This window comes from Loxodonta africana, chromosome 24 (genome assembly GCF_030014295.1).
Source record: "Loxodonta africana isolate mLoxAfr1 chromosome 24, mLoxAfr1.hap2, whole genome shotgun sequence".
Classification (NCBI taxonomy): domain Eukaryota; kingdom Metazoa; phylum Chordata; class Mammalia; order Proboscidea; family Elephantidae; genus Loxodonta; species Loxodonta africana.
The window spans coordinates 45,263,035-45,285,256 of record NC_087365.1 but is presented as its reverse complement, the minus strand read 5'-3'; the positions used below and the strand labels follow the sequence as shown (position 1 = coordinate 45,285,256).

Below are 22,222 nucleotides of genomic sequence, written 5' to 3'. Positions count from 1 at the left end.
AGAACAAAATGCTGCCCGGTCTCATGCCACCCTTAAAGTTGTTGTTATGTTTGAGCCCATTGTTGCACCCACTGTATCAATCCATCTCCTTAAGGGTCTTCCTCTTTTTCGCTGACCCTCTACTTTACCAAGCTTACTGGCCTTCTCCAGGGACTGGTCCCACCTGATAACATGCCCAAAGTATGTGAGATGAGGTCTTGCCATCCTCACTTCTAAGGAGCATTCTGGCTGTACTTCTTTCAAACCAGATTTGTTTGTTCTTCTGGCAGTACACAGTCTATTCAATATTCTTTGCCAACACCGTAATTCAAAGGGATCGATTCTTCTTCAGTCTTCCTTATTCATTGCCCAGAAATTCAAGCTGGATTCAGAAGAGGACGTGGAATGAGGGATATCATTGCTGATGTCAGATGGACCTTGGTTGAAAGCAGAGAATACCAGAAAGATGTTTTCCTGTGTTTTATTGAGTACACAAATGCATTCGACTGTGTGAATCATAACAAATTATGGATAACATTGTTAAGAATGGGAATTCCAGAACTTTTCATTGTGGTTATGCACATTACATACACAATCCTATTTAATTTATTCTTCCAACAACCTTAAATTGTTGTTTCTATTTTAGAATGAGGAATTAAAGCTCAGAGTACTTAAGTAAGCTATCCAAGGTCATATTCCTAAGAATTGGTGCTCAGGGATTTGAACCCTGGTCTTTCAAACACAAGAATCTAAGCATTTAGCTATCGGGCTATAAAAACTCACCTCTCACTCTTCCATGAACAGTCTATGGGTTTCCCAAGAGGGAAATCCTTGACAGGATTATCGTTATACCTGTTGCCATCGAGTCGATTCTAACTCATAGTGACTCTATAGGACAGAGCAGAACTGTCCCATAGGGTTTTCAAAGAGCGGCTGGTGGATTTGAACTGCTGACCTAAGGAGCCAGGCTCTTAACCACTGCACCACCAGGCTCCTCTTTAACTCTAGTGTTCTACTAAAGGCAGTTCATAATTGTACTGACCTCACAGGGTCGCTCTAGTGTCGCTGTGAGTGGAAATCAACTCCACAGGCAACAGGTTTGGGTTTTTTCCCCCCACAGGTTGTTAAGAAGGGTAAGGAGCCCTGGTGGTTGCCGCAGTGATTAAAACCCTCTGCAGCAGAAAAATGTGGCGATCTGCTTCCCAAAATTTACAGCCTTGGAAATCCTATGAGGCAGTTCTACCCTGTCCTGTAGGGTGGCTATGAGTCAGAATTGACTCAGTGGTAACGGGTTTGGTTTTTAGTTTAAGAGGGTTAAATGAGTTCAGCTAGATCTAGGATGATCCGCTGTCCCGGTTTGCCTGAGACTGAGGGAGTTCCCAGGAAAGGGTTTTCAGTTTCAGCATCAGGAAAGATAAGAGCTTAGTGCCCGATACATGTTCAATGAGCATTGACCATTATTGCTTCTCCTTTCTCCTTTCATCCATTTGACAATAAAAAACCTACTCTGTGCCCTGTCCTGGGAGCTGGGAATACTGTAGGCGGTAGATGGAGGGCACTGTGCAAGCACCTAGCTTCAACGGTACACACACACACAAAAAAATCCAGGGGTCTGGGAAAACACCAATCCTCCCTCTGGAGGTGACTCAGGTTCCTGCGCAGTGTCCTCACCTTATGGGTTGCAGCACATACTTGGATTCAAGTGGGACAGGCTTCTGGGCCCTTAAGGTAGCAACATAGGGACAGCTGGGGGCCCAGCTAGAGAAGACCGACAAGGAGAGGCCTTGAAGCGATTGTGGGTGGAAGGAAAGAAAAAAACATGCCTTGGGGATGGACTTGGTGCTTTGCCCTGAGCTGCAGTCAAGGCCTTAGAGGCAGTTCCTATTATTACACCCATTTTGTTTGATGAGGAAACTGAGGCTCAGTGCCCAAAGGGAAGGGACTTGCCCAAGACCAGGCAGGAAGACGTGGGTAACTGAGATTTGAACTAAGGCCCCGAGAAGCAGGGGTTGTTGGGGCGGGGCGGCGGCTCCTGCACCTCCCTCTCTCTTGTCCTCCTCGGACGCCTCAATTGTCTCTACAGCGGCAAGGTTTATCACGGGCCCGCTCCGTACAGCCCTTTCCACCCTCCTGGCTGCCAGCGTCCCGCCCAGTCCCCTCCCAGCCCCCGAGGGAGGAGGGGAGAAGGAGAGAAAGAAGGGGGGGTCGGGGAGGTCTGGCTTTATAAAGGCGCTGGAACCGCGCTGCCGGCCAGACCCCGCCGTCCGGATCCCAGCGCTGCCGGACGCCCACGTGACCGCGCCACCCCCAGCTCCCCCGCTGCGTGAGTTGAGGCGCGTCCCTGTCCTCCCTACCCCAGACCCTCGGCGAACCGCATAGTCTACTGAACCCAGGGTGGGGAGGAGAACCGATGGAGGAGGGGGCTGAGATGGGGGGCACCGGGCAGGATCGTGCAGGGCAGGGTTTAGGGCCTGGGGGAGCCAGGCGACCCAGGAGCCCGTGTGCTGGGGGCCGCCTCCTCCACTCCCCCGGAGGGGGACCCGGCGCGGGACCCGGGAGACCGCTAGCTGCCCCCTAGGAATGCGCGTGCAACCGTTGCTGTAGCAACAGGCAAGCCCGCGCCCGCCCTCCGCTAAGGAAAAGGGAGGCAATCGAGGGGGGGCTGATCCCCCCGAGGTCCAAACCTGTCACGCGGCGGTTGCGCGAGAGAGCCGAGGACACCCCTCCCCCGGCCTCGAATCCTCGGGGAGCCTGGGTGCAAGTCGCTTCGCCTCTCTGAGCCTCAGTTTCCCCATCTGCCAAATGGAGGCAATATTATTGGTTGCAAGTTCCCCGAAGAGCTATCTCCAGCGTATCGGTCCGGGCCAGCCCCTTCTCCTGATGGGACGCCCGAGGAGTGGGCTTTAGCGGCCCGGATGACCCCCGCGACCCCCCCACCCCAGGCCCGCTCGTCATGGCCCTATTCGGGGCGCTCTTCCTAGCGCTGCTGGCAAGCTCTTACGCGGAGCTCCCGGGTTGCAAAATTCGCATCACCTCCAAGGCGCTGGAGTTGGGTAAGGGCGCGAGGGCGAGCGGCGGCGGGCTGCGGTGGGGTCGTCCCAGCAGTGGGCGCCGGCGCTAAGGGTCTCGCTGCTGCCTCAGTGAAGCAGGAGGGGCTGCGCTTTCTGGAGCAAGAGCTGGAGACCATCACCATTCCGGACCTGCGGGGCAGCCAAGTCCACTTCTATTACAACATCTCCGAGTGAGTAGGGGGCCGGGGCGGGGCCTCGGGCGTGAAGGCGGGGCCTAGGCGACATGGGGGCGGGGCTTATGAAATAAGCACATGGTCTCGGAAGACCGGACAGATGAGTGGAATGGGGGCGAGACCAATGGATGAGGCAGGGCGTAAGAAACAGCATGGGGCCAAGCCAGCCAATTTAGTCGGGGCCAAGCAGGTGGACGTGGCCTAGAAAGTGTAGGTGAGGCCAAGAAGAGTAAAGTACGACCAATGATATTGAGGCGTAGCCAAAGAACTGAGAGGCGGAATCAAGAAACTTGGCCAATGGATGAGAGTGGAGTCTAGGGCACCCGGGCTGGGGATGGAGGGGGATCCAGCTCCTAAGTAAAGACCCCAGCTTTGGTTTAGGATGGAGTGGGGAACAGGTCATTTGGAGATGGGGCGGAGTTTAGATGGTGGAGGTGAAGTCCAAGGAGCCAGTTAAAAGACCAGGTCAAGCAACCCCAGGATGTGGGAGGGAAGCGGGTGCAAGCAACAAGACTTCTAAGAGATGGGGGTGAAGCTCGCCTTTAGCGCCTGTGTCAGGACAAGCTAATCTCTGAGCCACCCAAACCCTGCTTCCCAGGCTTGGACTAGAAGAAGAGGGAATGAATTTCCCATCGTTGGGCCGGTCCCCTCTTCTTGGCCCAGGGGGATGTGAGCAGGCCCTGGTCTCCAGGCCCTTTGAGGGGCCCCCGCCCTGGGTTTGACTCTAAGGGTCCCCAACAGGGTGAAGGTCACAGAGCTGCAGCTGACCTCCTCTGAACTCCATTTCCACCCGGAGCAGGAACTGATATTACAAATCACCAATGCCTCCTTGGGGCTGCGCTTCCGGAGACAGCTGCTCTACTGGTTCTTGTGAGGATCCAGAGCCTCAGGGAGGGGCTGGGCTGGGAGGGCTGGGGGTGCTTAGCCTTTCTGAATCTCAAATTCTTCTGTGCATAAGGACTGATAGGAGGGTTTGGTAGGGTGTCTGGTAGGCTGTGAAGTGAAGCCTTATTAAATGAATTATCATAATGTATGGGGGTGGAGACGGGGGCGGGGGAGTGAAGACCCAGTTAAGCTCCCAGCTGGGGTGAGCATTAACCCCTCATTGGCAGCTATGATGGGGGCTACATCAATGCCTCGGCGGAGGGCATGTCCATCCACACAGCTCTGCAGCTCTCCCGAGACCCTACTGGCCAGATCAAGGTGTCCAACATCTCCTGCCAGGCCTCTATTTCCAGAATACACGCAGCCTTCGGGGGAACCTTCAAGTAAGCCCCATCTCCAACCCCAGCGCACCCCCTTGGAGCCCCATAGGCCATGTGCCTAGTGCAATATGAAGTGCACAGACTTGGGAGTCAGACCAACTGGGTCCAAGCCCTGACTCTACCACTTCCTGCCTGTGTGACCTTGGGCAAGTCACTGAAGCTCTGTGCCTCGATTTCCTCATCTGTAAAATGGGGATGATAATAGAACCCGTTTTATAAGATTGCTGTGAGCATATTTGAGTTAATATATGTAGAAATATTTAGTGCTGTACCTGGTGTATAATAAACACTTCTGTAAGTGCTAACCACTTAGAGTAATTGTGAGGATTAGCGTGTGCACAGTTGGACATGTAGTGGCTTCTTAATAACTGGGCAGCTCTTAATAATAGCAAAAATAGTAACATAATTCTGGAAGATGAGCTGAGAAGGGGACCTTGTGCTGGTTCTGGAAGATGGTGGATTTGTCACCTGATGCCAGTTTTTTATTTATTCAGCAAAGTATTTGCCAGGCCCTGAGGATTCCAGAAGGAGCTCAGTGCTTCACTGGAGGGACATTTGTCATCAGGGCCTTGAGAGAGGAACCAAGTCAGGACTCTGGGGGTTCAGAGGAGGGTGATCTGGGGAGGCTGCCTGGAGGAGGAAGCATCTGATCTGGGACAGGGCAGGAAGCATTGAAGGTGGACGGGAGGGCATCAGTAAACACCTGGAGGTAGGATGCTCAGGGCAGGCTTGGGGAACTGTGGTAGATTCATTTGGCTGGAAGGGGGTGGGGGTAAGAAAATCAGACCTTGGAGAGACTTGGGCCTGGGTCCTGGAAAACCTCCATGAAAAAAGGAGCTGGTAATTCAGGTCAAAGCAGAGGCATCCCTACCACCACTGCCACATCTCTAGTCACTATGATTCCTCCTGGGGTAGGGACAGGGTCTGGGTTCACCTGGCCTCTTGTATCCCCACAGGAAGGTATATGACTTCCTGTCCACATTCATCACCCCAGGGATGCGCTTCCTCCTCAACCAGCAGGTGTGTGCAGTGGCGGGGGGGGGGGGGGGGGAGGGTGCAGCAGGGATGGGCGTGGCCTCACCTAGAAGGCCCTGATTCTAGCCCCACCTCCCAGATCTGCCCGGTGTTCCACCACGCTGGGATGGTGCTGCTCAACTCCCTCCTGCGGACCCTGCCTGGTGAGTTGGTGCTGCGGGACTAAAAGCTCTAGGTCGGGCCCTGAGCTGGAGTGGGGATGGGGAAGAGGCTGGGATCCAGCTGTCACGCAGTGCCTCAGAGTGGGCCCCTTTCGAGCCCTTATGTCAAACAGTCCTGGGTTCACATTTGGGCTCCGCTGCCGACTTCCTCTGTGGACTTGGGTAAGTATTCCCTACTCTCTGAGCCTTCGTTTCCTCACTTGGCTGGTAATGCCTCCCTCATGGGGTTGCTGTGATGATTAATGTATTGAGGACATCTCAATATGTCCTTGCCGACCACTGGGGGCCCAATGTGTTCGTGGCCTGGCACTTAATAGGTGGCCAGATAACGTGAATTCCTTTCTTCTAAGCCATGTCCTCTGCCTGTGGGACAGACAGCTTGTCCCATGGTACTCCACACACAGGGACAGGAAGGAGAGGCAGGGGAGACCAAAGAGGAGAAACAGGAATGCCTGCCCACTTTGCTCTTAGTGGTTTGATGAAACCTCTGTACTAATAGTAGTGATGGAAACCCTGGTGGCGTAGTGGTTAAGTGCTACAGCTGCTAACCAAGAGGTCGGCAGTTCAAATCCACCAGGCACTCCTTGGAAACTCTATGGGGCAGTTCTACTCTGTCCTATAGGGTTGCTATGAGTTGGAATAGACTCGGCGGCAGTGGAGTGGGTAATAGTAATGATAATAACGGCAGCTAACCTTATTGAGCACTTACTACACACCAGGCACTAAGTGAGGAAACCTGTGAGGAAAGTTCTATTATCATCATTTTGTGGATGAGGAACTGAGGCCCAGAGAGGCTAAGCATCTTGCTCAACATCACACAGCTTTGAATGACTTGAGCCTTTCCGTCAGTGCGCAGTTCTGTGGACGAGCTCGTTGGCATTGACTACTCCCTCTTGAAGGATCCTGTGGCCTCTGTCAGCAACCTGGACTTGGAATTCCGGGTAAGCTGCCAGGCTGGTGTGTTGTGACTGCTGACTTCCTAACCAGATCCTTCTTTCCTCCTCCTTCTCTAAATTGATGGTTTTATCTTCCTAAAGCACGGGCTATGATGAGGCCATTCCATTAGAATGCCATGGCTCCCTGCTGCCTAGAGAATTAGGTTCAACCTCCTGTGTCTGGCATTCCAGCCTTCTTAATCGTATCTGGCCCAACCTCTTTAATTTTATCCTGTTTCTCTGCACCTCCTCTTTTCCCCAGATATGCTCCTTGCTTCTGACCTCAGGGCCTTTGCTCATGCTGCTCCCACGACCTTTCCCTACTCCTCCTGAAGGAGTTGGACATAAAGCTCTATGCTCATAATCTCATCTCTTTACAACCCTGAGTCAGGTACTAACCTTATACGCATTTTAGGGATGTGAGACCTGCTCAGAGAGGTGAAGTTACTTGCCCAAGGTCACACAACTAGCACGTGGCCAGTTTTGCTCATAACCATCATCCTTAGCTTCTCCCAATGGAATGTAGCAGAGTTTCAGAGCACAGATTCTGGAGCCAGAATGCTGAAGTTCAAATTTTGGCTTAACCTTTCTGTGCCTGTTTCCTAATGTTGTTGTTGTTATTAGGTGCCATCGAGTCAATTCTGACTCACAGTGACCCCATGAGAGAGAGTAGAACTGCCCCATAGGGTTTTTCTAGGCTGTAATCTTTATGGAAGTAGATTGCCAGGTCTTTTTCCCTCGGTGCTGCTGGGTGAGTTTGAATTACCAACCTTTCAGTTAGCAGCCGAGTGCTTAACCATTATGCCACCAGGGTTCCTTTGTTTCCTAATATGTAACTGCAAATAATACAATAAGAAAACATACCTCACAGAGTTGTTTATATGGATTAATGGAACTAATCTATATGAAGGGATTAAATAGCACCTGGCACATAATTACTATGTAAACAGTAGCTACCAGGGCAGCGGTGGTTCAGCGGTAGAATTCTTGCCTTCCATGTGGGAGACCCAGGTTCCATTCCCGGCCAGTCCCCCTGGCGCGCAGCCTCCACCCATCTGTCGGTGGAGCCTTGTATGTAGCTATGATGCTCAACAGGCTTCAGCAGAGCTTCCAGACTAAGACAGGCTAGGAAGAAAGGCCTGGAGATCTACTTCTAAAAATCAGCCTGTGAAAACCCTATGGATCACAATAGTCCAGTCCATAACCAATCGTGAGGATGGCGCAGGACTGGGCAGCGTTTTGTTCTGTTGTGCATGGAGTCACTATGAGTCAGGGCCGACTCCGTGGAAGCTAACAACAACAAACAGTAGCTATTATTATTATTGCTATTCAGCTTTCAAGATCCACTCAAGTGCCATCTCTTCCGTGAAATCTGTTCTGATCCCCCCGCCAGTGGGATGGAATTGCTCCCTTGCAGCACCGCAGCTGCCCTTGTTTTGATGCCTTTTAAGAGATGTACTTGCAGATCCCTCAAGGGCAGCACCTGGGTCCAGCCCCCTGCTACTCCCCATAGCGCCTGGGACAGGGCTGGGAGACACCTACTGTCAGGCTGTGTGCTGAGCCAGTCTGCCTTGACCCTGACCTCCAACCCCAGGGGGCCTTCTTCCCTTTGGCCGAGAGGAACTGGAGCCTGCCCAACCAGGCAGTGGAGCCCCAGCTGCAGGAGGAGGAGCGGATGGTATACGTGGCCTTCTCGGAGTTCTTCTTTGACTCTGCCATGGAGAGCTACTTCCAGGCAGGGGCTCTGCAGCTGTCGCTGGTGGGGGACAAGGTATACCAGGGTCCATACGGGGGGTGGGCAAGAGAGGGCCAGTGACAGCTCCTGATGACCCTGTCTCACCTCCATTCCCTGTCCAGGTGCCCCACGATCTGGATATGCTGCTGCGGGCCACCTACTTTGGGAGCATCGTCCTGCTGGTGAGCACTGGCGGGAGGTAGGGACATGGCCAGAGTGGGGGGCACACCACCTAGATCCCAGATGAGGGGACCAGTGAGGGTGCTGAGGCTCTGGCCCCAGCAGTAGCTAAGGAGTAAACAGAAGACCTGGCCTCTTGCCCATGGCCAAGTTTCCTCCTCACCACTGAGCTGTTTCCGAAGTCTGTTTAGACAGAACGCTACTTCCTGTCCTGTCTCCCTCACAGAGCAGCAGTGAGAACCCAGGCTTTGCAGTAAACCCAGGCTTAAATGACTACTTATTCTTTTGGCTTATTTTCCCTTGTGTAGCGAGGGGGATGGGAGTTAAACATTTAAAAAGAAATAGTTATCGTTCAATGCAGAAAATGATGGAGCCAGAATTTGAGACTGTGTGATCCTAGGTCACACTGACTTTCTCCCCTACATGCCACAATCCCGCAGAATTGTAACGAAGATTAAATCAATACGTGTCAAGCAATTAGAACAGCACCTGGTACAGGGTAATTACTCAATAAACACTAGTTGCTGTTATTATTACTATCATCATCATCATCAAACCTATGCCAAGCGATTAAGAGCATGGACTCTGTTGCCGTACTGCCTGGATTGGAATCCCAGCTCCACATCTTAATAATTACATGACCTTGAACAAGTGACTTAATCTCTCTGTGTCTCAGCTTCTGTGAAATAGGGATAATAACTGTAGCTGCCTCACAGAGTTATTGTAAGGCTTAAAGGAGTAACATGTGAAGTGTTTAGAATCATGTCTGGTGAAGGGTAAGCACTCCATCAGTGTTAGCCATTAGGAGAAAGAGTACAGCAGTGTAGAAAAAAGGGGACAAAGCCACCGGCTGGCTTTGACATTTCATGCAAAGAGGCTGTCCCTGAGGCATCTGGACTGGAGATGAATCTTGAGTGGTGAGAACTTAGGAATGCAAAAAGAGAAGGAAGGAGACAATATCCTAGGTCTACAACGCAGACAAAGGCACAGGGCTGCAGGCAGATCTGGGAGGGTTCTGGAAGCCAGACCAGGCTTTGTATTTGTCAGAGCCTGGGCTCCCAGAAGGCTGAGGCTGCACCACCCCTCCTCCCGGGAGGGCTCGTGAGGGAACAGATCTGGGACGTGACTCGCCCTCCCTGCTTGGTCCCCAGAGCCCAGCAGTGATTGACTCCCCGATGAAGCTGGAGCTCCGGGTCACAGCGCCGCCGCGCTGCACCATCAAACCCTCTGGCACCACCATCTCCATCACTGCGACTGTCACCATCGCCCTGGTCCCGCCCAACCAGCCTGAGGTCCAGCTGTCCAGCATGACCATGGTGTGGCTGCTGGAGTGGGGGTTGCTGAGGGTCAGGGAAAAGTGGGCTGTGTACCCTTCCAGTCAGTAACACCCCTCCCACTTTGCTACAGGACGCCCGGCTCAGCGCCAAGATGACACTCCGGGGGAAGGCACTGCGCACACAGCTGGATCTGCGCAAGTATGCAGATGCCCGATGACCCTGGGCGAGCCCTTGACCTCAGTGAGCCTCCATGTCTTCAGATAGTCACACCTGCCCAATAAAACCATGGAACTAAGATGCAGTCACTGGAGAGCTGGGCCTTTCTATGTTATTGCATACCCAGTGCTTTATTAAAGCATTACCTCTCAGCATTCTCTCAAAACCCCAGAGGTAGGCAGTGCAGGTATCGAGAGATGAGCGATGGCTCGGTGAGGGTAAATGACATCCCGCAGCCATGCAGCTAGTGTCTGGGAACTTGGATTTTGGCAGAAACCTCAGCACAACTTAGTAGCCTAGTGACCTTGAGGCAAGTCACATGATCTTTCTAAGCCTCATTTTCTTCATCTGTTAAATACATGTATAAATAGCATCTAGTTTCTAGGGCTGTGGTGTCCAATATGATGAACACCAGCCACTATTATAACTTAATAGTTCCTCAGTTGCACTAGCCACACTTCAAATGCTTAATAGCCACAGGTTGCTAAAAACCAAATCAAATCAGTTGCCATCAATTCAACTCTGACCCGTGGCAACCCCGTGTGTGTTGTCTGAGTACACCTGTGCTCTGTAGGGTTTTCCATGGCTGAGTTTTCAGAAGTAGGTCGCCAGGCCTTTCTTCCAAGGCGCCTCCGGGTGGATTCAAACCACCAAGGGGCTACCATATTGGATAGTGCCGATACAGAACATTTCACAGAAAGTTCTATTGGGCAGCACTTCTCTAGGGAATTAAATGAAATACTGCAGGGTAGCGGTGAAGAGCCTAGGTTCTAGGAGCAGCTTCTGCCACTTATGAGCTATGTGACCTCTGGCAAATTACTGAACCTCTCTGGGCCTCATCTGCTTCACCTGTAAAGTGCAGATCATAATAGCACCTACCTCTTAGGGCTGTTATGAGGATTCAAGCAGTTGATACCTTAAAATATTTAATATTTTCATTTTTGTAACATGCTTACATGCTTAGTACCTGGCAGAGAGTAAGCACCATAAAATTTGTTAAGTAAAGATAAACAACACATACAAAGCTATCAACAGAAGAATGGCATATAGGAAGTGCTCAACAAATAAATGGTAGCTAAAAGAAAAAAAAAGAAGGTCCAAAGAAAGAAATGACTCACCAAGGATAATGCACACCTGAAAAGTGGCAGAGCTGCCTGGAAAGGTGTATAGTAGGACATCCCAGACTGACACTGAGGGGCCTGTGGTGGGTGGGCCTGGGTGACCTGAGGAAGGGGCGCTTGCCTACTGGGCACTTCTTTCTCTCCTGCAGGTTCCGAATCTATTCGAACCAGTCTGCACTCGAGTCACTGGCAGTGAGTAGGGAATGGTAGGGCGGCCAAGGCTCGGGTCAGGGGTGGCCAGCTAAGGCCAGCTAACCCCCTAATCGCTGCCCTGACTACATCCTTCTTCCTTCCCAGCTGATTCCTTTGCAGGACCCCCTGAAGGCCATGCTGCAGGTTGGGGTAATGCCGATAATCAACGGTACGGTTGGGTGTGAGTAAGAGGGAGGAAGGGGAGCTGGGCTGCGTAGGCCCAGGCTTAGCCCACTGCCCCCACCCACAGAGCGGACCTTGCGTGGGGTGCAGATCCCCCTGCCTGAGGGCATCAACTTTGTGCGTGAGGTGGTGACGAACCATGCGGTGAGTAGGGGCAAGGGGAAGGAGAGGAGAGCTGCCCCACCCTCTCTAGCTCCCCAGTGCCCTTGCCTTCCAGGACCAGAGCCCTCCCTTCTCGGTTGCCCCCTCTCATTTTAATCCTACACCAGCCACCTCCAGTCCTTTGCACAAGCCATGATGCCGTCTCCTTGGAACAATCTTCCCTGACTCCACCCCCAGCTCCTACTGATCATTCAGGTCTTAGCTAAGTGGTCTCCTCCTCCAGGAAGCCCTCTGCGACCCCTACAGGCTGTGATCCCTCAGCCTCTGTTTCAGCACCATTCACACACTGCTGTGCTGCTCCACTCTCCTACTAGACTGAGACCCCCCCTCTGCCTTGCTGTACAGGGCTTCCTCACCATTGGGGCTGACCTCCACTTTGCCAAGGGGCTGCGCGAGGTGATTGAGAAATACCGGCCTGCTGAAGCCAGGGACCCCTAGGCATCCAGTGGCCCTCCATCTTCTACAGCAACTGCTTGAGCCCTCTGACCTTACCCTGGGAGCTGACATTCAGGACTCCGGTCCCTCTCATCCCTTCCTCTCCCCGCCCCCCGCACAGCCTGTAGTAGCCCCTTTAACCCCTGGTGCCTTGGAGAAGACAAAGTTTTAAGCTGTCCCAATTTAATTCCATAATCACAGTCAATTCATCAATTACAGTCCGTCCACACCCCCCCCCCCCCAGGGCCTTCCTGAGCTCAGCTGGGTTCCTGGGGTGGGATCAGTGCATTAGAAGGCATCTGTTAAGCAGGAAAGGGAGGCAGCACCCCCCTCCCCAGTCAGGGTCTACTGTGGGAATAAAGTGTTAACCACCCCAGGTTGTCTCCGTGCCCCTCTGGGATGCTCAGGGCCTGGGAAGGAGGGCGGGTGCTGGAGACAGGGGCCTGCCCCACAGGGGCCTGTGGGTAAAGGAGGCCTTCCCTCCTAGGGGTGGGGATGGGAGGGCTGGATCAGGCATTGGGGCTGGTCCCTGAGGTCATCAGTATGGCTTCTTGTTCAGGAAGCGGGAGAACATGGTGAAGGCAGCCTGGGGCTTGTCGGTGGGAACCATGTGTCCAGCGCCCTGAGGAGCAAAGTGGTGTGGAGGTTCTGACCCCCACCATCCCTCCCCCATCTGCTGCCTTCATCCCACTGGATCCCTCTAACCAGTGAACTTCTCCTCCCCCAGCCCTTCCCCAGACCCCTGTACTCAAGCCCCCCTATCCTCACCACCCCTCTGAAAAAACTTGTCCTTACAGAGGCCAAAGGGAAGCCCCAGAAGGGAAGGAGGCTGGAAGGAAGGACAGGGAGGACTCTGCCCCTGCCCTCTCTCCCCAGCTGGCCCAGCCAGGCCAGGTCCTACCTTGACGGTGAGAAAGGCGATGTGGGAGAACTCCTTCACGAAGCCAGCAATCTGCTCCCCGCTCTCCCCATAGCCCACTAACCAGGGCCGCCGCTGCACCTCCATCTATCCCCCCCACCCCAGGAAAACTTATCAGCCTGCGGCAGGCCCATCTTCCCTGCTCATGGCTGCACGCGAGGCCTCAGGGGCTGGAACTGCTCTCCAGGTTTGCCCTCTGTTGGCTGGAGCCAAGCAACCAGCCACACCCAGGTCCCCGACCCACAACCCCAAACCCCAGCTTTCCCCCAGGACCAGAAATCCCTGCCTTACCTTCTGGTTTAGGGAATCCACAAACCACTCATCCCCCATGAAATTGCAGGCCATGTCCACGTCTCCGTTGTATATCAGGATCCGGTACTTCTGGAGCAGGACAGGGGGACAAATGGGGTTCTAGAACAAGCCCAGGCCCTATGGCTTCCCCAGTTAAAGTCCTTCCCTCCCACCCGACCTGGGGATTCAAGGGACCCAGCTAAATGGCATGAACCAGGAAATTCTCATGCTTTTCTGACCGTTTACTACACGTCTAACATAGTATTAGATGCTTTACGTATTTTGTCCCCATTTTACAGATGGTCAAAATGAGGCTCAAGATAGTTAAGAAGCTTGCCCAGGGTCACATGGCTAGGAAAGGGACTTGTGCCCAGGAAATCTGACTCCAGAGCCTGTGCTCTTAACCACTGTGCTGTACAGGCCCTGAGTCTAACCTGGCTCTGCCAGCACCTCCAAGGTGACCTTGGACAAGGCCCTCGCCCACCCTAGACCTCCGTTTGCCCATGTGTAACACAAGGCGATTGGCTCTCCTCACTTGAAGACCCCCTAGCTGATGCAGACCCCTCAGGCTGCTCCAGCAGAGCATCAGGGAACAGACTGAGTTCAAATCCCGACACTACCAACTGCAGGACCTCGGGCAAGTGACTTCCCCTCCTGAGGTCTGAGCATCCCCAGCTTTCCGAGGGGAGCTGTGAAGGGGCCCCTGCCTTGCCCTGCTGCTCCAGAACCCTGCGGCTGCCGGTGGACCCAGCTGTGCTATCCTGCTCACCTGTGAGCTGAGTAGCTTGAGGTACTGGGGGTTCATGGTTTGGTAGATGCGGCGGTACTGCAAATTCACCAGGAAGCTGCCGGGAGCACACGGCAGGGCCCCAGGAAAAACAGGTAGCAGGAAAAAAAAGCCAACCAACTGAATGTCCTCTCCCATCGCAAGCTCCAGCCTCAGAGGCAGGCAGCTGGGTTTCAGTGTCCTTCTTGGGCATTTCACCTCTCCAGGATGGGGGCTGGAGTTCAGCAATCCTCAACGCACCCCCATTTAGAAATGCATAGGGACACTTTCTGGTTGTCACAATAACCGCAGACCCGATGCCAAACCAAACCCGTTGCTGTCCAGTCAATTTTGACTCGTAGTGATCCTATATAGGATAGAGTAAAACTGCCCCATAGGGTTTCCAATGGGCAGCTGGTGGATTTGAACCACCAATCTCTTGGCTAGCAGCCGAGCTCTTAACCACTGCGCCACCAGGGCTCCATAACTGGGGAAGCGACTGGTATTTGGTGCCTAGGGGCCTGCAAGTATATAGGCACTGACCAATTACAGTGGCCCCGTTATACCAGGTATCACCCCTTGCTGGCTCAATCTGGGCACCTGGGGAGGGCGCTGACGGGGGAGCTTGGGGGGGGGTGCTTGGGACGTTGCCTACCAAATACTACAGACCAAAAAAACCATACCCGTTGCCATTGATTCCGACACATAGGAACCCTATAGGTCAGAATAGAACTGCCCCATAGAGTTTCCAAGGAGCGCCTGGTAGATTCGAACTGCTGACCTTTTGGTTAGCAGCTGTAGCACTTTACTACTACACCACCAGAGTTTCCAGTACTACAGAAGTAATCAAGGTTTTCATAACTAACGTGGTCGTTTCAGAACAAACTGGCTGAATATCGAGTCAGGGGTCTGGGATGTTCAACATTCTGTACAACGACTAATTGTCGTACCCTGAAAGCCCAAACACTAGCCAGAGGATCCCTGGAATTTTTCTGATGCCTATGAGCCCCACCAGCCCTCCACCCCCAGGCCAGCAGGGCCCCAGAGTCTCACTTGCACACGTCCCAGTGGGGTAGCTGCTCAGGAATGTGCAGGGCCTCCCGCACGTAAGGGTTATTGAGGTAAGTGGACAGGGCTGTGGTGTTGGTGCAAGGGGGGTCCAGGCGCACCTTGTCTCCAGAGCGCAGCAGTGCCTGTGGGCACAAACAGGGTCAGAGCCTTTGCTCCCCTGCCCCAGCCCGCCCCTCACCCTGCTGCAGCAGGAAGCCTGTGCCCTCGCGCACCTGATGCCACATCCGCTTGAGTGGCAGGCGAGTGAAGATGTTCCCCAAATCCTGGACCACCATGGTGTTCTTCTCGTATCTGCCGGGGAGGTGGGGGCATGAGGGCCTGCGCTTCCAGATACGGCTGGGGTGGGCCCAAGGGCCACAGGGCAGGTCCTACCTGACGTGACCAGGCACTCCCCCGGCACAGGGGGCGTAGAGGTTGTAGATGTTGAGGCCGGACTGCGCCACGATGTGAGACACTTCATTAAGCTGCAATGACACACGGAGCTGCCACACTTTCCAGATCCCTGGCCTCTCCACGACCTCACCAAATTGTCCCCAAGACTCAACTCTCTTGTATTCTATTGTCATTCCCCTTCCTCCACTTTTTTCACAGGTAGGACAACTGAGGCTCCGTGGAAGGAATCTGCCAGCCCTAAGTCCAAAACCCAGCCCCACTACTTCCTAGCACTGGAACTTGAAGTGACTTCAACATTCTTAGCCTCGGTTTCCTCATCTGGAAAACTGGACAGTGCAATCTTCCTTGAAGAAGAGTCCTGAAGATTATGCATAGTCTATATGGATACAGTTTAGCACGTGGCAGATGTCTGGGAAATGTGAAGTCCTTTCCCCCTCACAGGGGTTATAGGATTTCCCCCCAAAAAGTCATAGCTACTGCTGCTGGTGGGAACACACAAACAGCATGCATCCCAGAGAGCACGGGACGGCTGAAAGATGCAGGACAGGAAAGCAATGGGGATGGGCACAAGGAGTCCTCAAGGGTGAGATGGGACCCCATGCCGAGGATGAGGGGTAGCAGGGCTGATGCAGAACATCACCTGGGTGACACATTCTGGATCTTTGTTGTCATAGAAGTTACACTTGTTTTGAGAGCAGCAGTGGGTCTGGATGGAAGTCCAGAGCCTGTCAGAGACCAGAGTGAAAAGTGCTTAGGCCCCCACTGGGCAGAGGTGAACATCCCAGCTCCTCCGTCCAACCCCAATCAGGACCTGATCCCCGGTGACTAGAAATACATCACAGGGTGTGGTATGTAGGTGACCAAACTTAGCTCCCAAGGAGCTGCCCCTGGGCCATGCAGCTAGCCCTCCTTCCAAATCAAAACTAAACCAGCTGCTGCGCAGTCGATTCTGTCTTGTAGTGACTGTATGGAACAGAGTAGAACTACCCCCCCAGGGTTTCCAAGGCTGTAAATTTTTATGGAAGCAGATTGCCACATCTTTCTCCTCTGACCAGCTGGTGGGTTCAAACAGCTGACCTTTTGGTTCGCAATCGAGTGCTTTAACCACTGCACCACTAGGGCACCTTCAGTTCTCCTTAGTCCCTTCTGATCTCTATTCATTGGCCTTTCAGCACCAAGCCCTTCCAGCAACCCCAGCCCCCACCTCCTGCTCATAAACCAGGGCAAGGTCCTGGGCTATCACGTGTTTCAGGGTCAGATCTGATAGCTCATGACCGGCCCCACCCTGGAGATTGCCCAACTGCCCTTCTCCCATACCTGTTCCCCAGGAGACCATGGTAGTAGGCGAAATAAACCAGGGAGTTGTCATTCTGCTCATAGGAGGAGAGTCCATTGCCCACAGCCAGCCCCTGTGAAACACCCAAGGTGTTCAGCTCATTGAGAGGGTGAGGAGGAGGAGGAGCCTCCCTTGACCTACACTCAGACCTTCAGCAATCTGGAAGCTGAAACACACGGTGGTTTGTCGGAGTGGGTGAGATCACTCAATATAAAGAACAGAATTTTGGGCCTTACAGGTAGTAGTGAGCTTCCTGTCGTGGGAGGCATGCAAGCAGAGGCAGGTCAGCTAGTGGCAGGGATGTTATGACAGAGACTGGGTTGGATGGGGGAGGGGTTTGGCCTTTCTGACCTTGCTAATAGCAAGGCTATGACCACTGCTGCCTCCCTCCCCTCCCACAGCTGCCCCCAACCTGCAGGTTCATGCTGGGGTCCTGCATGACCAACATGGCCAGGGTGGGGATGTAGACACCAGCATAGCTCTCTCCTGTCAGGAAAAGCTCGCTGTCCTTGTACTCCGGAAAGAGGCAGAAAAAATCTTTAAGGGCCTCATAATTGCTCTGGGCGACCTGAGGAAGGCAAGATAGAGGGAATCAGAAAACTGATATTTGAGCTGGAGAGGACATCAGAGATAACGAGATCAACCCACCCTGTTTGTGCAAGAGGAAGTGACTTGGCCAAAACCACACCACATAGTTTGTGGCAGAGCCAGCAATGGACTCCAAAGCCACGTGTTCTCCCCCTGCGGTGCCATCTTAGAAAGCCAAGAAGGCTGGGGCAGCTGGAGGCTGCCAGACTCACTTCAGTGTCGTTGGTCACATAATACTTGTCGTCAGAGTAGGAGAAGCCCACCCCGGCTGGCGACTCGAGATACAACATGTTGGCAATCTAAAGGAGAGGAGGAAACCAGCTGGAGATGTTCCCCACCCCATCCAGTTCCCCAGACACTCCCATCCCACAGGTCCAGCTGTACCAGGTTCCAAGAATATGGGTTGTACTCCAGGGTAACACCATCTGGCTGGATCTGAGGAGGAAAGAGATGGCCGAGTTAAGTACCAAGGGCAACTAGGCAACGGAAGGGGCGCTATGCTAGGTAGGCACTTTATATGAGGGCAGAAACCCTGAGTGGCCAAACCAATTGTACAGATGAAGATGGAGGCTCAGAAAGAAGGGAAAATCACAAAGTCTTTTGTGCTCTCTTCCTTAGCCTTTTCCTTTGAGAACTGCCCCCACTGTTTCCTTTCCTGGGTTACTGGAGGAGGGGGGCTGCTTTACACTCACCAGGAAGGGCCCATGCTCTGTGAGGAACCCATCGAGGGAGCTGCAGCCTGGACCTCCGTTGAGCCACAGTACCACAGGGCTGCTCTTGGGATCCTTCTGGGCCTCCACGAACCTGGGATGGGGGTCAAGGCAAGGTCACTGCAGGTGGAGAGGCCCCTTTGAGCTCCCTCTCTGCTCCTAGGCGCTTTCAGAGGTCTTCAGAACCGCCCCCGACCCGTCATCTCCCTTGGTAGGACATCTCAGTGTCCCCCAAACCCCCCCGGGAGGTAGGGTAGCTGACCAGTAATGCAGGTGCTTGGAACCGGAGCCGCGGAGGTAGCCGGAGTATTGGCGGAAACTCGGCTGCTTGGCCAGCCCGGGGAGGCGCTGGATCTCGTCCTGCTGGGGAGCTGCCTTGCTTCGGGGCGCCCAGGACAGGAACAGCAGCAGTAGCGACGGCAGCAATAGCGCGGCTCTGAACATCTGAGGGAAGAAGAAGCAGGAGCCTACAGTTTCCTTGCCCTGTTTGCTACTACGCGCTTCCGTGCAGCCGCCCTGCGGAGGAGCTGGCGGCGCCTTGGCGACGGAAGCCTTGTTCCCAGACCCAGCTTCCCATCCGCTCAGCCTCCTTCGCCGCGCACGGAGAGGCGACTCGGGGATCCCTTTCAGCCTCCGGACTCCCCTCACCTCTGCTCCCCACGTCTTTATGCTCCAAGAAGCGGCCGGCGACTGGTAGTCATGTGTACTCCGAGTCACGTGAACTCGGGTGTCACATGACAGCCTTCATGGGCCCTCCTTTGGTCTCCTCTGGCCTGGGGGTCGGTGGTGGAGGCGGTCCATGCCCGGTCAGGGTCGATAGGCTTCGCGGGTTGTATCCTGGGAGATGCATAGAGCCGGGTGTGGACAGCACCCCAGCCTTCTGGGGGCCCCATTCTAGGCTGGATGGCCGGGCCAGCGGCGCTAGGACCCCCAGGCAGAGCCCGGGGGACGGGAGTCAGGGGGGAAATACCTTACATGGTGCCCCCGCGGTCACCAGCTGAGCCCGTCACCCAAAATAGCCCCCGGCGTATGCCGGCGCGGCTCCTGCCTGGGAGATGGCTTCTGCCTCCGACGCCGTGGAGTTGGGTGCCCCCTGGGGACCCGGGCGCCCCGAGCCCGCTCCTACCCGCTTCCACCGGGTGCACGGTGCCCACATCCGCTTGGACCCCTCCGGGACGCGGGCCACTCGCGTGGAGAGCTTCGCTCACGGCGTGTGCTTTAGTCGCGAGCCGCTGGCCCCGGGCCAGGTGTTCCTGGTCGAGATTGAGGAGAAGGAGCTGGGCTGGTGCGGGCATCTGCGCCTCGGCCTGACTGCGCTGGACCCCGCCAGCCTGCCTGTAGTGCCCGAGTTCTCGCTGCCCGACCTGGTCAGCCTCGGCCACACCTGGGTCTTCGCCATCACGCGCCACCACAACCGAGTGCCCCCCGAGGGTCACCCGGAGGTGGAGGTCGTGTTCCCCAGCCGACCCTCGGCCCTCCTGCAGGAACCCTATCTCTGCATTGAGCAGTTTCGCATTCCCCGGGACCGCCTGGTGGGCCGCAGCCGGCCAGGGCTCTACAGTCACCTACTAGACCAGCTCTACGAGCTAAACGTTTTGCCTCCGACCGCGCGCCGCAGCCGCCTGGGTGTCCTTTTCTGCCCGCGCCGGGACGGCACGGCCGACATGCACATCATCATTAATGGCGAGGACATGGGCCCTAGCGCCCGGGGGCTGCCAGCTACCCAGCCCCTCTACGCAGTGGTGGACGTGTTCGCCTCCACCAAGAGCGTGCGCCTGGTCCAGCTGGAATATGGCTGTAGGTATCCTGCCCCCTGGGCAGTGACCCCTCCAGGCCCGCTGTGGGGGCAGGATCCTGCTAGGACTCCCTAGCCAGCTAGCTGGGCCTTGATCCAACACTAATTTAGAAGTCGTAGAACCTGGCTTCAAATTCCTTCTCTGCTTGTCATCTCGGACCACAGTTGACTGTCTTGGCTGCGATTGACAGTATGCCCTGCAAGTTCCCTTCTGGCTGTGGCAATATTTTCTGTATTAACCTATGGCAGGGGTTCTAAGCGGATTTCAGATCCTGGGCCTCTTTGAGAATTGTGTGCTCTCTTATTACAAAAATACTCATAGATTTGGGTAGACCAGTTTAAAGAATTCACAGATCCCAGACTGAGACTTCTTAATCCTGAGGTCTGGTGCACTGCAGTCCTGTGAAGCCCTTAATTTATACCTCTGATCTCAGTGCATGAATTCAGTGAACTTGAAGGTACTCTGTGTGGGGAGGGTGCTGGAAGCTGGGGCCAACCAGACACGACCCCTGGAAGCTGCTCGGCTGAGAAGCAGACGGGGCACTGAGTGTTGTGATAGAAACCTGCTGCAGCACCATGAGAGTTCGCAGAGAAAGGTGCTTATCTCAGCCATGTTAACAGCCCAGGAAGTAGGCTGGACCCAGAGAGCAGAGGGACTTGTCCAAGTTAACAGCAAAGTAGAGGCCAACATTTAGATCTTCTGGGGCTCAGCATCAGACCCACCCTCCAGTTCTGTTTCCCTTCTCTTCCCAGTGCCATCCCTGCAGACTCTGTGCCGCCTGGTGATCCAGAGGAGTGTGGTGCACCGGCTGGCCATCGATGGGCTCCATCTGCCCAAAGGACTGAAGGATTTCTGCAAGTACGAGTGAAGGCCTGCAAGTACAGTCACCAGGCTCAGGGCCACAGAGCACGTGCTGGCCCCAGAGCTGCGGCTTGTCTGCAGCCGGTGATGTGGCTGCCAGCCAGGGCCAGAAATAAACACAGTCTCTTTGCCCCTGCAGCCACTGAGGGGTATTTCCTTTAGGATCACTGCTGGTCAGCAGGTCAGAGCAAGAGAGAGCATTTTAAAGGTCATAGAGGATAGTGGGAGCCCTGGTGGCATGGTGGTTAAATGTTTGGCTGCTAACCAAAAGGTTGGCAGTTTGAATCTACCAGCTGCCCCTTGGAAACCCTATGGGGCAGTTCTTCTCCGTCCTATGGGGACACAATGAGTCAGAATCAACTCAACAGCAACGGGTTTATTTATTTATTTTTGGAGCCCAGTGGTTCTTAGCCTGGCTACTAACTAGAGTCACTGGGATACTTAAGAGTGCTAATGCCCTGGGCCCTATTTCCAGAGGTTCTTGTCCAGTTTGTTGCAGGATTCAAACCAAACCAAACCCATTGCTGTCAAGTTGGCTGTGACTCATAGTAACCCTATAGGGCAGAGGAGAACTGCCCCATAGGGTTTCCAAGGAGTGGCTGTTGAATTCGAACTGCCAGCCTTTTGGTTAGCAGCCAGATGCTTAACCATTGTGCCACCGGGCACCGGGGCTCTATTGGGGAATTAGGCCCGGAGGTTTTTTTTTTTTTTAAAGCTCCTCTGGAATTTCTAATGTACAGCCAGGGTAGAAAAGCATTTCCCTAGAACAGAGGTCTTCAGCCTGGCTCTGACCCTCGGATTCTGACTTCACTGGTCTGGGATGAGGCTGGGCACCAGGATTTTTAAAAACTTCCCAAGAGATTTTAATGTGCAGCCCAGGCTGAGAACAGTGCCCTAGACAAACTATTGAATTTTGCAGGTGGGAAACTGAGGCCCAGAGATGGGAGTGTATTTGCCCCAGATCACACAGCAAATGAATGAATGCAGAAATGCAGAGTGCTCCTTGTCTCATACTACAGGGCACAAAGCACTAGACTCCTTTATTTTATCTCTGCTCATTTGCTTCCATACCAACAATCTCATTTATTCCTCACAACTCCTGGTGAGGTAGTAGGCAGAGTTACCACCCACACTTTACAGGTGAGGATGTCCGGGTGACTTGCCCAAGGTAAGGGCAAGAAACTAGAACACGCACTTCCTGGCACAGTGCTCTTTTAACCCCATCCCATTGTCATAGAGGGGCTCTAGAATGAACAAGTCAGTGTTGTGAGGTAGGTTCCAGGTGTAAAGGGGAGGGACTGTGAGGTGAGGTTCTAGAAGGGTCGAGAGGGTAGGACAAGAGGCAGATGACTGTTCCCTCACAACCAGGGG

The 22,222-nt window shown here is 54.0% G+C and overlaps 3 protein-coding genes across 7 annotated transcripts; 2 read left to right on the top strand and 1 right to left on the bottom strand.

Annotated features, from left to right (window-relative positions):
- The first annotated feature begins 1,150 nt into the window (after positions 1-1,150).
- Positions 1,151-12,493, top strand: PLTP (phospholipid transfer protein). Of its 4 annotated transcripts, XM_003411584.4 has the most exons (16): positions 1,157-2,302; positions 2,922-3,032; positions 3,121-3,220; positions 3,965-4,093; positions 4,336-4,491; positions 5,445-5,508; positions 5,603-5,666; positions 6,534-6,625; positions 8,214-8,390; positions 8,477-8,536; positions 9,686-9,850; positions 9,942-10,009; positions 11,298-11,340; positions 11,446-11,509; positions 11,591-11,667; positions 12,031-12,493. In XM_003411584.4, the coding sequence occupies exons 2-16, from the start codon at positions 2,933-2,935 to the stop codon at positions 12,121-12,123; spliced, it is 1,452 nt and encodes a 483-aa protein (XP_003411632.3). In that variant the 5' UTR covers positions 1,157-2,302; positions 2,922-2,932; the 3' UTR covers positions 12,124-12,493. The 4 variants fall into 4 exon arrangements, with proteins under 4 accessions (XP_064132214.1, XP_003411632.3, XP_064132216.1 ...); XM_064276144.1 differs by having other exon boundaries at positions 1,151-2,302; positions 11,591-12,493; XM_064276146.1 differs by lacking the exon at positions 1,157-2,302 and having other exon boundaries at positions 2,902-3,032.
- On the bottom strand, positions 12,287-18,972 carry CTSA (cathepsin A). 2 transcript variants are annotated; one of them, XM_064276147.1, is made up of 15 exons: positions 18,843-18,972; positions 18,457-18,638; positions 18,177-18,288; positions 17,869-17,919; positions 17,697-17,783; positions 17,309-17,464; positions 16,878-16,969; positions 16,201-16,285; positions 15,540-15,631; positions 15,380-15,458; positions 15,150-15,289; positions 14,100-14,175; positions 13,331-13,420; positions 13,022-13,126; positions 12,287-12,742 (listed from the first exon to the last, which is right to left on the bottom strand). In XM_064276147.1, exons 2-15 carry the CDS (start codon positions 18,636-18,638, stop codon positions 12,659-12,661), a joined length of 1,431 nt encoding a protein of 476 aa, XP_064132217.1. In that variant the 5' UTR covers positions 18,843-18,972; the 3' UTR covers positions 12,287-12,658. The 2 variants fall into 2 exon arrangements, with proteins under 2 accessions (XP_064132217.1, XP_023406061.1); XM_023550293.2 differs by lacking the exon at positions 18,843-18,972 and having other exon boundaries at positions 18,457-18,831.
- NEURL2 (neuralized E3 ubiquitin protein ligase 2) lies at positions 18,634-22,191 on the top strand. Its single transcript, XM_003411746.4, has 2 exons — positions 18,634-19,991; positions 20,743-22,191. Exons 1-2 carry the CDS (start codon positions 19,250-19,252, stop codon positions 20,856-20,858), a joined length of 858 nt encoding a protein of 285 aa, XP_003411794.2. The 5' UTR covers positions 18,634-19,249; the 3' UTR covers positions 20,859-22,191.
- The last annotated feature ends 31 nt before the right edge of the window (positions 22,192-22,222 follow it).

Bases quoted from the DNA above. Each gene is read 5' to 3' on its own strand.
- CTSA (XM_064276147.1), bottom strand. From the start codon at position 18,638: ATGTTCAGAGCCGCGCTATTGCTGCCGTCGCTACTGCTGCTGTTCCTG. The intron at 15,290-15,379 runs GTGCGCGAGGGC...TTGTGCCCACAG, and splicing joins TCAAGCGGATGTGGCATCAG to GCACTGCTGCGCTCTGGAGA. The intron at 14,176-15,149 runs GTGAGACTCTGG...TGCTCCCGGCAG, and splicing joins CCCCACTGGGACGTGTGCAA to CTTCCTGGTGAATTTGCAGT.
- PLTP (XM_064276144.1), top strand. From the start codon at position 2,933: ATGGCCCTATTCGGGGCGCTCTTCCTAGCGCTGCTGGCAAGCTCTTAC. The intron at 3,033-3,120 runs GTAAGGGCGCGA...CTGCTGCCTCAG, and splicing joins CTCCAAGGCGCTGGAGTTGG to TGAAGCAGGAGGGGCTGCGC. The intron at 8,391-8,476 runs GTATACCAGGGT...TTCCCTGTCCAG, and splicing joins TGTCGCTGGTGGGGGACAAG to GTGCCCCACGATCTGGATAT.
- NEURL2 (XM_003411746.4), top strand. From the start codon at position 19,250: ATGGCTTCTGCCTCCGACGCCGTGGAGTTGGGTGCCCCCTGGGGACCC. The intron at 19,992-20,742 runs GTAGGTATCCTG...TTCTCTTCCCAG, and splicing joins GGTCCAGCTGGAATATGGCT to TGCCATCCCTGCAGACTCTG.